Below are 16,773 nucleotides of genomic sequence, written 5' to 3' on the forward strand. Positions count from 1 at the left end.
ATTTTTTTTTTTGGTTGTGCCAGGCCGTTTGCAGGGATCTAACCTGACCAAGGATCATTGAGCCCGTGCCCCCTGCAGTGGAGGCGTGGAGCCCTAACCACTGGACCGCCAGGGAATTCCCAGAATATTTGTTAAGGTATAATTTTTGCTCTAGAGTTCCCCTCAGGATCAGGCTGCACTCACTTGGCTTTTTAACTTACTACCCCCCGCCCCCCCCGCCCCCCCCCCCGCCATCTATTAGCCAGTTTCTACTGGAAGCAGTTCCTTAACAAATCATATAAATATTATATATACATTTTTTCTTTTTTACAAAACTGGAGCCAACTTGTGAGCATAGAAGAAACACAACGGACCCAGAGAATGGCACAGTTTTCCATGATGAAATTCATTCAAGAACATCATCTTAACACCTGGATAGTTTCTTCACCAGTCTCTTGGTGATGGGCATCAGATTTATTGCCTATGTTCCCCATTATAAATGTTGATCTGACGAATGTCCTTCCGTTTAAATGTGGTTATGCATCGCAGCTTATTGCCTTAGGAAAGATTCCTAGAGACAGAATTGTGGGTCAAAGGGTGTGAGAATTTTTTTTTTTTTTGCGGTACGCAGGCCTCTCACTGCTGTGGCCTCTCCCGTTGCGGAGCACAGACTCCGGACGCGCAGGCTCAGCGGCCATGGCTCACGGGCCCCGCCGCTCCGCAGCATGTGGGATCCTCCCGGACCGGGGCGCGAACCCGTGACGCCTGCATCGGCAGGCGGACTCTCAACCGCTGCGCCACCAGGGAAGCCCGGGTGTGAGCATTTTTGAACTCTTGATATATGTCACCAAATTGCCCTCCTGAAAGATTGTATCAGTTCCATACACAGAATAGAAGAGTGTCTGTTTTTTCCCCCATCTTTACCCTTTGCCCACATTGAGTATTATTTTTAAAGCTCTTTACCCATCTCATAGAAAAAAGTCTTGTTCTGATGGCTTTTCTTTGATTACCAGTGGGCTCCCCTTCACTGCTTTGCTCTTCACTCCCACTGGAATGGGAATTTTGCTCTAATTTCCACATGTATCACATTATTTGTAGTTAATTTGTTGGGTGTCTCTCTGTCTCATTAGAAGGTAATTGACATAGACCTTATACAGTGTACCTTTTTTTTTTAACATCTTTATTGGGGTATAATTGCTTTACAATGGTGTGTTAGTTTCTGCTTTATAACAAAGTGAATCAGTTATACATATACATATGTTCCCATATCTCTTCCCTCTTGCGTCTCCCTCCCTCCCACCCTCCCTATCCCACCCCTCTATACAGTGTATCTTAATGCCTTATCCAAGGTTCCTTTGGTTGCAGGTAGAGAACCATCTCACACTATCTAATTAGGGAAATTTATTAAGGATACAAGAGTGTTGGAAAGCTGCCAACAGCAAAGCCATTCTCTCTCTCTCTCTCTCTCCATGTCTCCTTCATCTTTCTCATTCTGCCAATCAGCTTTCTCATGCTCATGGTTCCACCTCCGTTCGGTTCCAAACACTCACAGAAATTAATTGGCTCTTTCCAAATTCCAATCCCAAATTCATGACTGGCTCACCTAGGGTCCGGAGTCTGCCCAGGGCCAGTCATGCCGCAGATGCTGTGGTTCTCCTCAAGGCATTCTCCTCTCCTACTCACGTACCTGGCCAGCTGTTCCAGCAGGTTCTATCCTGGTGCAAACTATCCCTGTGCTGTGGCTTTGTCCAGAGCTGCCCTGCCACCCGCTGAGTGGCACCTCAATGGTCTAGTTTTCTCTCTCCCAAGGCCAGGCTAAGACACAGCCTCAAGCCTCAGTCTCACCCCTCCAAGAAGCCCTTTTACAACCACTAATCAAACCCTGGCTCAGGGGAAGCAAGGACTGTCCCCTAGAGAAGAATCTGGGGTAGGTTAACGTTTATCTGCCTCGGCAGGCAATCTGGATGGGCAGGTTACAAATCTGTGAGATTATTCTCCTTATGGAGTCAGAATTTGGTAGCATAACTCACAAGCTCCTGAGCAGGTGCTATGGACTGGCCACTCCTTAATACCGAAGTGCCAGGAACATCAAGCTTGAGGTCTTCTGTCCCGTACACCCTTCTGATAATCACTTGCCAGATCTGAATGGCTAGAATTGGGACTTCCCTGGAAGCCCAGTTGTTAAGACTCCATGTTTCCACTGTAGGGGGCCCGGGTTCAATCCCTGGTTAGGGAACTAAGATCCCACAAGCCGAATGGCATGGCCAAAAAAAAAAAAAAAAAGAGAATGGAATGGATAAAAAATGTCATCTATCCATACAGTGGAATATTATTCAGCCATAAAAAGGAATGAAATACTGACACAGGCTACAACATGGATGAACCTCGAAAACATTACGCTAAGTGAGAGAAGCCAGACACCAGACACAGAAGGTCATACGTTGTTTGTTTCCATTCATATGAAATGTCCAGGATAGGCAAATCTATAGAGACAGAAAGTAGATTAGTGGTTACTTTGGGAAGGGGGAGATGGGGAGATGGGAAGGTGATAGTTAAAGGGCAGGTTTGTTTGTTTTTTGCAGTGATGAAAATATTCTAAAATTGACTTGATGAAGGGTGCATAACTCTGTGAATATACTAAGAACCATCGAGTTGTACATTTTAAACGGGTGAATTGTAGGGTGAATTCTCTCAATAAAGCTGTTTTTAAAAGTCTCCGGTGCAGAACGAGCGCCCTCTAGGGGCTCTCAGATGTCCAGAGAGAGTCACAGGCCACTTTTTTTTTTTTTTTGAGACTTCTGCTAAATTAAAAATCAGAGAAGTGCCTAAAGAGGGTAACACAAAGTGCAGAAAATATTATTTAAATTTTTACTGAAGTATAAAATACATACATAAAAGTGGAAATATCCTCGGTGCATAGCTTGATAGATTTTTGCAAACTGAGAACACCATTCTTGTCACGACTGACTCTCTGGGACTCTCCCTTGGGAACGATGCCAAAAGTCTAAATTTGAGTCCCATCGTATATATGAGGCCACCTTTTTTTTTCTTTTTAGAGTTTATTGCAACTTTGGGAAATTAGTGGTAAACCATATGGTTTTAAAAAACAATATGTGGCTGCACTTAAATTCACATAAAAATAGCATTTTAAAAACCATAATGAAATTTAATCCTTTTACACAGGTTAACAAAATGTATTACAAGAAAAACTAAACATTGGGTTTAACAAAAGCAATATTTTTGAAAGTGGAACAATGGAAATATTTTTTCAAATTTTTTACAAATGGTCACCTCTGGGTCCATTTACCACACTAGGGGATCAAAGTTGTTCAAATACAGCTGTGCTCAACTGAGCCACTTACCTACAGCACAGTAGTACTAGAAATCAATCCTAAGGTCAAGATGTAAGACCATAAGAGACTAGATCCTAAATGTTTTACAGCCTCCTCAGTAAGAGGTGCTTTTCCTTCCCCAAACAGGATGAGGTCACTTCTGAGTGACTCTATAGGACCCCTCTTTTCCTCTCCTTTCTCTCCTTTCTTAATCTCTAGGGTTATGCCATCAAAGGATTTTATAAAAGTAAAAAGTCAATTCCTCAGTTGTACTAGCCACGTTCCAAGTATCCAGTAGGCACTTGTGGCAACTGGCTCTCCTAGGGGACAGCGTGGATACAGAACATTTCCTTTACCATAGAAAGTTCTACTGGACAGTGCTGCTTTCAGGGATGAGCTCTGATCTCTTGTTTTATCCCTTCCTTGCAAGGTTTCCTTTCACTGCCCACAGCTCCCCATCCTTTTTTTTTAAAGTTGGTCAAGGAAATGCTCTGTCAGAACCTAACATAATGTCTACCCGGATAAGCCAGGGGAAATTATGGTGTTTGAAAATAGTTCTTAGGCAAAGAAATACAGCTAATAAATCATCCCAAGGAAATATGCACAACCTCACCAGCAATTAAAGAAATGAAAGTTAAAATAACCCTGCCATGCATTACATACTGTCTAGACTAGAAAAATGTGTAAAAATCATGGACTGTGATATTGCCAACACTGTGGGGAAATATGCACCATTACCTACCACTAGCCATCCTGGCAATTAGTTAAATCCTCCTGAAGAACCATCTGGAACCATGTTACAGAAACAATAAAGCTATTTTCTAATTCCACTTAACGACTACTGACTACTATATATTTAATAGATAGCAGGTATGAGGCACAGTACTTGGTACTTTACAGAGTTTTTAAAAATATGTACGTGTGTTTTCACAACAATTCTATGAGGGAGGTAGGTAGCCTTACCTTCATTTTAAAAATCTGCAGACTCTTAGGTTCACAAAAGTTAAGGAAGATACCCAGAGTAAAAGAGCAAAATAAGTGGCTGAGCCAGGATTCAATCTTAGACTTTTTGACCTAGGAAGACCTGCTCAGAACACCACATTGCCTCCCATTTCAGAGAATTGCCTCCAAGGGAATGGTACAATTAGGGCGGGGAAAGAAATTTACGCAAAAATATACATATTAAAGTAATTATGACACGTATTACAAAGGAAAAATTGGAAAATGCACACAGAAGACAATGTAAGCTGGGCCCGGCACACAGAAGGCTCTCAAAAAAAATTTTTTTAAAAAGCAATTCGGTGAAAAAGATCTCTGGCCCTTTAAAAGTCAGAGGCGGGTAAAACAGAAAGGAGGCGGGTTAAGAACTGACGCGAGAAGCTGCTTGCCTTATTTAAATGAGCGTGCGTAAAGGCTTGCCCTCGTTCCTCGCCACGTTCCTCACTCAGTGCGCGTGCGCTGCCTTAACCCTGAGGCGGTTCTCGGCTGCTCCTGCCTATTTAGGTGGGCGGAGACAGTCGCGTGAGTTCCGTGGACCTGCCTTCTCCCTCCCAATTAACCAGCCCCGCCCCTCTCTTGCACATGCGCGTACTTCGGCACTAGACCAGGAGGTCGGTGAATGGCTCCAGGAGTTGCGCCTGCGCTGTGGACGCCTCTGCCGGAAGTGGGCGGGATCGTGTTCCAAAGCCGAAAGGGCGGAGGGAGAAAGCGCGGCAAGAGTGGCTGAATGGAAAGCTGAATTTCGGGATCGCCCAAATGCCCTGCTGCACAATTACGGAAACTAGAAATGTAAGGCCAGAATGTGATCACTGGAACTTAATTTTCGATTTTAGAAACGTTTTACAAGACTATTCTTTTTTACATGTGAGTTAAGTAAAGGTTTTAGGTTGAAAGAATTTTCCCTGTTTTCTTTTTCCCCATGACTTTTTTTTTTTCCCTCTCTCCGCCGCACCGCGGCGCTTGTGGGATCTTAGTTCCCCCACTAGGGATGGAACCTGGGCTCCTGCGGTGGAAGTGCAGAGTCCTAACCACTGGACCACCAGGGAAGTCCCACCATGAATTCTTATATTCTGAAAGACTTCAGGACTCAATAAGGACACATTTGGGTGACTATGTGCCAGGTTGAAAAGAAGTATTATTTAAAAAAAAAAAATAAGGCACACCTTCTCGCCCACATAAAAGTAGGTCCTCGTCAGGAATCCCAGTCAGGAAATCATTAGGAAGAGATGTTGAATAAGAGCCAGAAAAGAAACAAGTGTGCATAGAGGTAAGTGTGATTTTGTGACGTAAAAGTTAGAAATGTTTTGGAAGTCCCCTGTGTCAGTTCATCAACTTGATTCCTTGTGGAAAACGTGTTATCTTTGGAGATTCAAAGATGAATATAATTCAGCCCCTGTCCTTGACGAGTTCACACTCAGAAAGGAAGGACGGCAGGGTTCAGGGATACGAATACCCTGGGCAAGGTCCTGGAGGTAAGCATGATAGTGTAGTGACTCCGGACACTGTCTTGACCAAAGTGGAAGGATGGCCTCACACAACATGGGAGATCGTGTTGAACGCCCTATGAACAGAGTGGGGGTAGACTGGGAGTGAGGAGGTCCAGATGCCAGGCTGAGGAAGGTTGGCTCCAAATCCAGTGGCCAGGAACCACTGTGTTTTCTTGAACTTGCTGTGCTGGCAGGGGATGAGGCAGAAGGTGACTTTTTGACCACAGTGATTGGTTGAACAGGGAGAAGTTGGGAAAACTGTCTAAGAAAGTCTCAACCTGGCAGGCAGTAAAACCTCCCCAACTGCCAAGTTATGAATTCTAATTAAGGATGCAAACCATGAAAAGGAAAGGAAAGGTGATTCTTGGGTTTCCTTAGGAAGTTGCTCAGACAATTACTGGGCTTTTCTCGTTTGGGTAGCCACCTTCTCTTTAAACTGTTTTCTCCTTGAGACAGAGCATCTTAGAAGAGTCCCAAGCCAAGAATGGACCTGCCCTGAAAGGAATGAACTGTTTCATAGGTACCTCATAAAGAACAGAAAAATAATGAAAATGCAAACAAGGAAACCCTTAAATGGACTCAAAATACACCAGTTAGTACAACCCTCCTCACAGGGGAGTCACACAGGGCCTCATGCTCAGAAGTGCCTTGTGCTTGGCTTAATATTCTGCTGTCACTGTTCTGAAATTCTTAATAACTTTTTATTTTATTTATTAATTTTGACTGCATTGGATCTTCATTTTTGCGCGCGGGCTCTCTCTAGTTGCAGCAAGCGAGGGCTACTCCGCATTGCGGTTGCACGGGTTTCCCACTGCGGTGGCTTCTCTTGTTGCAGAGCATGGGCTCTAGGCGCACAGGCTTCAGTAGTTGTGGCTTGCGGGCTCTAGAGCTCAGGCTCAGTAGTTGTGGTGCACGGGCTTAGTTGCTCCACGGCATGTTGGGGTCTTCCCGGCCCAGGGCTTGAACCCGTGTCCCCTGCATTGGCAGGTGGATTCTTAACCACTGCACCACCAGAGAAGGCCCTATATTATTTTTTAAACTTAATACTTTAGTTGTTTTCTGCTTAAAAGTAATTCATGCTCAAATGATTATCCCCCAAATCAGGATAGTGGTTACCTTAGGGGAAGGGAGGGAGAAGGTTAGTATCAGGGAAGAGGGGTCTGGGGTTATCTAAGGTGATGGCAATGTCTTCTTTTTGTTGTTGTTGTTGGCAATGTCTTATTCTTGACCTGGGTCTTAGTCACACAGATTCTCTTTATGATTACTATTTAAACTGTACACGTACAATTTATGCATTTTTCTGTATACATTATATGTCACCATAAAAAGGTAATATAGTCTCATTGTTGAAAATGTGGAAAGCAAATTTTTTTTTTACTAAAGATGAAGAATGTTGACATATTTCCACCACCCCAGCTCTGTGAGTAGTAGTTTTTCAGGTGAAAGAAAAAAAGACTATTTGTGAATAAATCTTTGTTGAGTTTTGCCTTTTGTTGGAAGAAAAAGAAATTCTGTGAAGTTGCCAGCAGGTGGCGCAATTAAATAAGATTTAGTCTTGCAGGCACAAAAGCAAACCAAACCAAAACCAAAAAGCAGCCAACACTTCTCCTGGTGATTGGAAAACGTTTTGGTGAATTTCCCACTACCTACAATCCTCCTCCAATATCCACCATTATACAAAAGAACCTGGTAAATATGGCTTCATTAGGGAACTGTCAGACCTAATTCTTCAAATGCATCGAAGACACTGGATGTTTTCTCCCTGTTGCTTGACAGAGAGCCTCCAAAATAACAGGGTTGACTGGGACCCAGGATATAGCGCTTTTTGTGTCTGCAACAAATGAGGACAGCAAAGATGTCTAATAATAAATACATTCCTCAAACATTCTTAGATGGCTTTTGTTTTTGTTTGTTTTTTTTTTTTTGCGGTACGCGGGCCTCTCACTGTTATGGCCTCTCCCGTTGCGGAGCACAGGCTCCGGACGCGCAGGCTCAGCGGCCATGGCTCACAGGCCCAGCCGCTCCGCAGCATGTGGGATCTTCCCGGACCGGGGCATGAACCCGTGTCCCCTGCATCTGCAGGCGGACTGTGAACCACTGCGCCACCAGGGAAGCCCTCTTAGATGGCTTTTGAGACGAATTAGGAAGTGTTCAGTTTCTAAATCTTTATCAAGCACTTCCTTCCACTCACATCTCTTTGATAATGGCCACTGGAGGTTGGGTAAGTTTTCACATAAGAAAAAAAGACGTTTTAATCTGGACACTAAGCCAAAGAAAGAGATCAACGTACTCATCATCCTTCTCATTAAGATACACTTATTTGGGGGACTTCCCTGGTGGTCTAGTGGTTAAGACACCACGCTCCCAATGCAGGGGGCCGGGGTTCAATCCCTGGTCAGGGAACTAGATCCCGCACGCCGCAATTAAGACCCGGTGCAGCCAAATAAATAAATAAATATTTTAAAAAATCAAAGATTTATTTGGGGCAAGGTTGGCCTGAGGACTGGGGACAGGATGGTGGTGGCCATGGGAGATTGGTTACATATGAGGAGGAATGATCAGATAAGTAAATATATTAAGGATGACAGGAGCCAGGTTTCCCACTGCTGGAGAGGGGAATAGTGAATCTGGAAAGGGACAAACTAGAATGAACTCTGTGGACTGGAATTGGATATTGGTGTGAAGTCATGGTTTTCAATATTTATAAATAGAGTTATAAATAAAGGTGTAAATGTGTACATATATACATGCATAATATATAAATATAGACCCTAGATCTGTCCTCAGAGAGAAGAGAATAGTGACATCCCATAGTGATGAACACACACAACCAAGTACCCAGAACTTGGTTTCTAGGGAATTTCCTGGTGGTCTAGTGGTCAGGACTCCACGCTTTCACTGCCAAGGGCCTGGGTTCAATCCCTGGTCAGGGAACTAAGATCCTGCATGGCACAGCCAAAAACAAAAAACAAAACAAAACAAACTTGGTGGGACTTCCCCTGGTGGTCCAGCGGTTAAGACTCTGCACTCCCATTGCAGGGGGCCTAGGTTTGATCCCTGGTCAGGGACCTAGATCCCGCATGTCACAACTAAGACCTGGAACAGCCAAATAAATAAATATATTAATTAAAAAATCCAACTTGGTTTCTAAATGCCATTCTCCACTGGAAAGAACCAGGAATGCTTGGAGAAATGGCTGATTTCAGAGTTGGAGCCGGGAAAGTATAAGATGTGCTTGGAACATCTTTTTGTGTCAAAAAGTAAGGAAATGCGGGCTTCCCTGGTGGTGCAGTGGTTAAGAATCCTCCTGCCAGTGCAGGGGACACGGGTTCGAGCCCTTGTCTGGAAAGATCCCATAAGCCGCGGAACAACTAAGCCCGTGCGCCACAACTACTGAGCCTGTGCTCTAGAGCCCGCAAGCCACAACTACTGAGCCTGTGTGCTGCAACTACTGAAGCCCACGCGCCTAGAGCCCATGCTCCGCAACAAGAGAAGCCACCTCAATGAGAAGCCCGCACACCACAATAAAGAGTAGCCCCCTGCTCACCGCAACCTGCGTGGCAACGAAGACCCAACGAAGCCAAAAATAAAATAAATAGAAAATAAATAAATTAGAAAAAAAAGTAAGGAAATGCTTGAAGAATGTTGGGGATCTATCAAAAAGAAGTCAGCTAAAAGTGAATCTCAGTGGCCAAGTCTGTGACAACTTGAACATCAAAATAGTTATAGTAATGGATTATAACTCGTTGACTAAGATAAAAAACATGAATTCATGCTGATATAAATAAATGGAAAGTTTGATGAAGAACAGGGTATTTACGTAGTTAGAGTATCTCCCATAAAATACTTGCAAAGGGAATAAGAGTAACTTGACAGGGGAGAAACCGGGAAAACACTACCTTAAGCAAAGTGAACGTCGTCAGTAGTGGGACACATTGGAATTCTGTGCCACCTGTTGAGCTGCAGTGAGGAGAAAATAGCATCACTTCTGCGGTTGTCCCAGCAAAGATACCTAACCTCAGTCTAATCAGAGGACCTATTAGGCAAACCCTAAGTGAGGAAAGTTCTACAAAGTAACTGTCCTGTCCTGTTCAGAAATTTCAAGAGCAGGAAGATGAAGGTAGATTGAGGAACTGTTCCATATGAAAGGAGACTAAAGAGACATGACAACTACACACGGCAGGTGAGCCTGGATTGGATCCATTTACTATGAAGGACGTTTTTGGCACAATTGGGAAACTTGAATGGGGTCTGAGGATTAGAAGGAGTAATGTATCAGTGTTAATTTCTTGATTTTGATGCTTGTACTTTGGTTGATTAGGAGAATGTTCTTGATTGTGGGAAATGCCCACTAAAGTATTCAGGAGTGATGGGGTGAACTGGATGAGCAATCTATGCTGAATGGGTTTGAAAAATAAGTTATTTGTACTGTACTTGCAACTTTTCTTTAAGTTTGAGATTTTTTTGATAAGTTAAAAAGTATATGTATATAAATCAACACACAGAATGGGAAAAATAGGGGCTTCCCTGGTGGCGCAGTGGTTAAGAATCTGCCTGCCAATGCAGGGGACACGGGTTCGATCCCTGGCCCAGGAAGATCCCACATGCTGCGGAGCAACTAAGCCAGTGCGCCACAACTACTGAAGTCCGCGTGCCTAAAGCCTGTGCTCTGCAACAGGAGAAGCCACCGCAGTGAGAAGCCTGCGCACCGCAACGAGGAGGAGTCCCCGCTCGCCGCAACTAGAGAAAGCCCGCGTGCAGCAATGAAGACCCGGTGCAGCCAAAAATAAATAAATAAATACATTTATTAAAAAAAAAAACCCACAGTGAGATACACTTCACACAAAATTACAAGGTTGGCTAAAATGTAAAACAGAGAAAATAACAAGTGTTGACCAGGATGTGGAGAAATTGGAACCCTAGTACTTTGCTGGTGAGGATGTAAAATGCAGCCACTTTGGAAAACAGTTTATTGCCTCCTCAAAATGTTAAAGTTGCCATCTGACTAGGCAATTCCACTCCTGAGTGTGATACTAAGTGAAAAGAAAACGTGTCCACACAAAAACTTGTGCACAAATGTTTGTAGTAGTAGTATTCATAATAATCAAAAAGTGGAAAAAAAATTTCCATTTACAGTTGAATGGATAAACAAAATGTGTAACTCCAGTCTGAGCCTGAAGGCTTTAGAACCAAGAGAACTGATGGTGTAAATCCCAGTCCCAGGGCAGGAGACTGAAGTCCCAGCTTAACGGGTCAGGCAGAGAGAGAGAATTCTCTCTTCCTCTACCTTTTTGTTCTATTCAGACCCTCAGCTGATTGGACGAGGCCTTCTTATATTGGGGAAGAGAAGCTGCTTTACTCAGTTTACTGATCCAAACAATCGCTTCTGGAAAAACCCTTGCAGACACATCCAGAATAATGTTTAACCAGATACCTGAGCATTCGTGGCTCAGTCAGTTCAGACATAAAGTTAATCATCTTGATAGCTCAATAAAGCTATTATTAAATATATATACATTTTACTGTTCAAAACTGTCAAGGTCGTGAAAAAAACAAGGAAGACTGAGATACTATCACAGACCAGGAGAATATGGAGACATGATATTTAAATGTGGTGTCAGATTGAATCGTGGAACAGAAAAAGGACATCAGTAGAAAGACTGGTTAAACTTGAATAAATTCTGGAGTTTAGTTCATAGTAATATGCCTTTGTTAATTTCTTAGTTTTGATAAAGATGCCATGGTTATGTAAATTGTCAACATTAGGGGAAAATGAGTGAAGGAGAGTAAATGGGAACTCTCTGCACTATCTTTGCCCTTATGTTTGTAAATCTAAAAGTACCCCAGGACTTCCCTGCTGGTCCGGTGGTTAAGACTCTGTGCTCCCAATGCAGGGGGCCCGGGTCCGATCCCTGGTCGGGAAACTAGATCCCACATGCCGCAACTAAGACCCAGCAGAGCCAAATAAGTAAATATTTAAAAAGGAAAAAAGAAAAGACTCTGTGCTTCCACTGCAGGGGGCGCGGGTTTGATCCCTGGTCAGGGAACTAAAATCCCACATGCCGTGCGGCACAGCCAAAAAAAAAAGTATCCCAAAATAAAATGTTTGTTTTTTTAAAACCCAAATATATAAAGTTAGTGCTTTCTGGTGCTTACATATCAGGCACTTTACCTACGTCATCTCATTTAGTCCTCACAACAATCCTACAGAGCAACCCCCAACTTACAGAGAAGGCGAATTATGTACTCAGGGTCACGCATCTGGCAAGTGGCAGGGCTGGGATTTGAACTCAGGTCTGTCTGACTAGTAAATCACACAGCCCCAGCCAGCCAGGACTTTACAGTCCCAGGTAGGCCCAGTAATGCAAATAACTGAATAAGGACATAAAGGACATTTTGATACCTGGAGAGTAAATATTAAACAAATAAATTTTTATAGATAATACTGTTTACATTATAAACCTGTGAACAGAAAGATAGGGGTTTAAAATTTCTATCAAACACCTGAACAACATTTCAGGAAAAACATTAAAGGAGGGGTGGTGGTGTGATGAATTGGGAGATTGGGATTGACATATATACACTGATATGTATAAAATGGATAGCTAATAAGAACCTGCTGTATAAAAAAAATTCCAAAAAAAAAACTGGGTTTAATCTACTGTGTTCAGACTATTAAAACCCTTTTGCCTCTACGTTTTCCGTCTATCAAAACTGCTCTATTGGGGCTTCCCTGGTGGCGCAGTGGTTGAGAGTCTGCCTGCCGATGCAGGGGACACGGGTTCGTGCCCCGGTCCGGGAAGATCCCACATGCCGCGGAGCGGCTGGGCGCATGAGCCATGGCCACTGAGCCTGCACGTCCAGAGCTTGTTCTCCGCAACGGGAGAGGCCACAACAGTGAGAGGCCTGCGTACCGCAAAACAAAAAAAACCAAAAAACTGCTCTATTTAGTGCCACCAATAAATTTTTGTTGCTTTGTTTTCTTCTTTTAAAAATTATTTTAGCAGAAAAAAGAAAATTCCATCAGTTTATATGGTGGACTATTTCTTTCTTTTTTTTTTTTTTCACTTGCCCCAATATTATTTATTGGAAGAGAAATTCTTTCAATTCCCTTCTTTCCTTCTTCCCTCCCACCATATGCTGGACCATTTCTGTTATACTAAATTCACCCAATCTCTTTCAGGGTACACAAATGATCATATAACTTTAATCAGTATATATACATTATTTGGAGATCTACTTTTTTACTTAAACATGCTTTAATGTACCTGTTTAAAGGTATCCATTTAGTTCCCATAATAATTTTTAACAGCCATATAGTATTACATGAAATAGACAGGTTATAGCTTTTTTTTTTTTCCTGTTTTTTAATTTTTTGGCTGCACTTCGTACCGTGCGGTACCATCTTAGTTCTCCAACCAGGGATTGAACCCGGGCCACCACAGTGAAAGCGCTCAGTCCTAACCACTGGACCGCCAGGGAATTCCCAAGACAGACTGCAGCTTACTTAACTGTTTTCCTCTTGTGGGGCACTTGGGATGCTTCCAGTGTGTGGCTGATCTGAAAAATGCTGCTATAACCATCTTTGCACAAATTGCTTGTTACAGTCTTGGGGACTATTTTTTTTTTGTGGGAGGGACTATTTTGAGCAAGGGCGTTTGTGGGAAGCAGACGAAGGAAAAGTCCCTGGAATTTTCACTTCTCCCTGGGCAGCTGCTCTTATTTTAGAATAGGCTCTTGGCATCCTGCAGTGCATAAGTAACACAGCTACCAGTAGCTGGATGAGCTGGGGAAAGTTCTTTCACCTCTCTGTACCTTGGACTCTTGCTATTTCAAGTGTGGTCCTTGAACCAGTAGTATTGGCTGGGAGCTTGTAGAATTACAGAATCTCGGATCCTTCCTAGAACCTACTGAATCACAATATGCATTTTAACAAGATCTCCAGGAGGTGGTTTAAAGCACACTGAAAGCTGGAGAAACCATGCCTTAGAGTACTTACCTGTCGAATAGGGATAATAAAGGTCCTTCCTCATAAGGTCGTCGTGCATTATACATATACATAGTGCATTAACACATATACATAAAGTGCATAGAAGAACGCCAAGCACATAGTAGGTGCTATGTGTTCCTTTATTTTTTGGCCACGCCACGAGGCTCGTGGGATCTTAGTTCCCAGACCAGGGATTGAACCCTAGCCCTGGGCAGTGAAAGCACCAAGTCCTAACTACTGGACCACCAGGGAATTCCCGTTTGCTACTTTTATGACTCTCCCCAGCTGACTGAGCAAATTCTACAGCTGGTAGGTCCCTAAGTAGAGTGCCTTAAAATAAGCAAATAGGAGAGATTTCCCCCTGGTGGTGTAGGGAGGGGGTGGGGGAGGAATCTTGCAACGCACATTCTCACCATTCTCACGTATCACGGTCAAAATCCCTAAGAAGAGGCACATCCAGCCCCAGGAAGCTGATGAGTGAGTCTGAAAGCTCTTTGGGCAGAAACCGGGACAGGGTGGCAGCCAGGTAAGATCTGATACTTCTGGCACCTAAGCAGCTACACTGATGGGGGTGGCCAGCCTGTGCCATCTACAGAAAGGCTTGTGAATAATGCACGTAAAGTCCTGACCCCACAGAGAACAGTCCCTAAGATTTGCAACCTGACCGCTGGCCAGCTTGCAGAGAAGGTACATCTGCCTAGCTCTCCCTGGGGGGCAAGGCCAGCCTCTTCAGCCCAGGATCGAGCAGCTGCAAGCATAGGTAAAGGGGGATCGTCGTCTGAAATCCTCTGCTTGGTGACATTTAATTCATCCTTCAAGGCCCTGGATTTCCTTTTCTTTTTTTGCTGTACGGGGGCCTCTCACTGTTGTGGCCTCTCCTGTTGCGGAGCACAGGCTCTGGACGTGCAGGCTCAGCGGCCATGGCTCACAGGCCCAGCCGCTCTGTGGCATGTGGCATCTTCCCGGACCGGGGCACGAACCCGTGTCCCCTGCATTGGCAGGCGGACTCTCAACCACTGCGCCACCAGGGAAGCCCTGGATTTCCTTTTTGATTCTACTAACCCCAATTAAATAAACTATTTTCTGTTTTTTCACCAAGTGAGTGATTTATCTGGTTTTGCAAACTTCATGACACATTGTATCAGGAGTCTCAATCTCAGCTGTCTCCGGCCTACATGAAGTAGGCTAGGGCAGTACAACTGAGCCTGCAGGGGACTGTGGCAGCTGGCGAGCCTCCTGTGAAGCGGACATGTGTTCCTCTGGTCCAGCCCATTGCCGAGCACGAACATGAGCCCAGTGTGGCCAGATCTTTCCACTTTTCAAGAGAAAGTAAAAGTCTGGATTTTTATATGAAACTGTCATCTTTTTCTTAATTAAAAAAATTTTACATTTAAAAACTTACATTTAAAAAAAAACTTACATTTAAAATGTCTATATTTAAAAACTTAATTTAAAAACTTTTGTTTATAATCCAGCCAAACTGGAAACATCCCAAAGTTACCTCAACTGGTGAACGGATAAACAAATGGATCCATCCATACAATGAAATACACTCAGCAAAGGGAAAAGGAATGAATTACGGAAACATACAATAATCATCTGAATCTCAACTGCATCATGCTGACTTCTGCTAGCCAAGATGCAGTAATATGGACCAGATTTACTTTCTCACCTGAAACAATAAAAGAATGGAGAAAATAAATATGAAATGATGTGTTTCTTCAAGACGGTGGACATCAGTCAATGGAGGACGGTGATCCCTGAGACACAGGAAACAAGTGGGGTTAGCCCTGTGATTGTCCAGCTTATTGTCTTTTTTTTTTTTGGCTGTGCCATGCATTTTGTGGGATCCTAGTTCCCCAGCCAGGAATCGAACCCGCGCCCCCTGCATTGGAAGCATGGAGTCTTAAGCACTGGACTGCCAGGGAAGTCCCCCAGCTTACTGTCTTGAGAGAGTTTCCAGGCCATGGTACAGGGCAGGGGGACCCCAGGTGGAGCCTGGCAGACCCCCTGAGTTGAGACGACAGAACTGAGGGTCCAGGGAAACCAAGGAGGTTAGAATTCTAGAGAGGAGACAGCTGCACATGGAGAATCCAGAGGTCTGCAAAGAGTCCCCTCTAGGATCAGCTGAGCCCTGGTCAACCCATGCTTACAAGTACAACTACCGGAGGCCAGGGAAAGAACTACCTGAAATGATCAGAGGTAAGAGTGTGTGGCACCTACATAGGCCCAGGAATACAGCCTGTTCCTGCACCAGCCAGACTGGAAAACTTCATGATTCGTGGGCACTGGTCTTGCCTCAGTAGTGGAGAAAAATTAGCTCCAGACTGAGCACTCTTTGGGTCCCAGGTAAGTGATAAAAGCAAGATTCAGGGCTTCCCTGGTGGCGCAATGGTTAAGAATCCGCCTGCCAATGCAGGGGGCACAGGTTCGAGCCCTGGTCTGGGAAGTTCCCACATGCCGCAGAGCAGCTAAGCCCGTGCGCCACAACTACTAAGCCTGCGTGCCTAGAGCCCATGCTCCTCAACAAGAAAAGCCACCGCAGTGAGAAGCCCGTGCACCGCAACGAAGAGTAGCCCCCGCTCGCCACAACCAGAGAAAGCCCGCGCGCAGCAACGAAGACCCAATGCAGCCAAAAAAAAAAAAAAGCAAGATTCAAAAGAATCAAATGGTTTCCAAATAACCACATCCAATATAAAGCTCAAGAATATTTTTTAGAACTACTAAAATACAAAAGAAGGAGGAGGAAAAGGGAGGTGGAAGGCAACAAGGTCGACTTCACAACATCTGACATCCAGTCAACGATAACAGGCTGGCAAAAAAATCCTGTTTCACCCTTTTTGAGAGGTGTTGTTATGGGTTCAATTGTCTCCCAAAAAGATATGTTGAAGTCCCAACCCCCAGAGATGAGAATCATAAATCAAAGTTGGTCATTAATTAGCTGTGAATCTTGAGTAAGTCACGCTCTTTTTCACGCCTCAGATAA

General features: G+C 44.0%; 1 protein-coding gene across 2 annotated transcripts in view; it reads left to right on the plus strand.

The window, feature by feature from the left end:
* Window positions 1-5,004: 5,004 nt before the first annotated feature.
* TMEM120B (transmembrane protein 120B) overlaps window positions 5,005-16,773 on the plus strand; it is a 62,307-nt gene continuing 50,538 nt past the window's right edge. Inside the window, exon 1 of one of the 2 annotated variants that reach the window (XM_067700948.1) lies at window positions 5,005-5,099. In XM_067700948.1, the coding sequence (XP_067557049.1) occupies window positions 5,098-5,099 (2 nt within the window). In that variant the 5' untranslated portion in view covers window positions 5,005-5,097. The remainder of the gene's footprint in view (window positions 5,100-16,773) is intronic. The other variant, XM_067700947.1, reaches the window with a different exon arrangement.

The sequence above is a fragment of the Pseudorca crassidens genome, chromosome 12 (genome assembly GCF_039906515.1).
Source record: "Pseudorca crassidens isolate mPseCra1 chromosome 12, mPseCra1.hap1, whole genome shotgun sequence".
NCBI lineage: Eukaryota > Metazoa > Chordata > Mammalia > Artiodactyla > Delphinidae > Pseudorca > Pseudorca crassidens.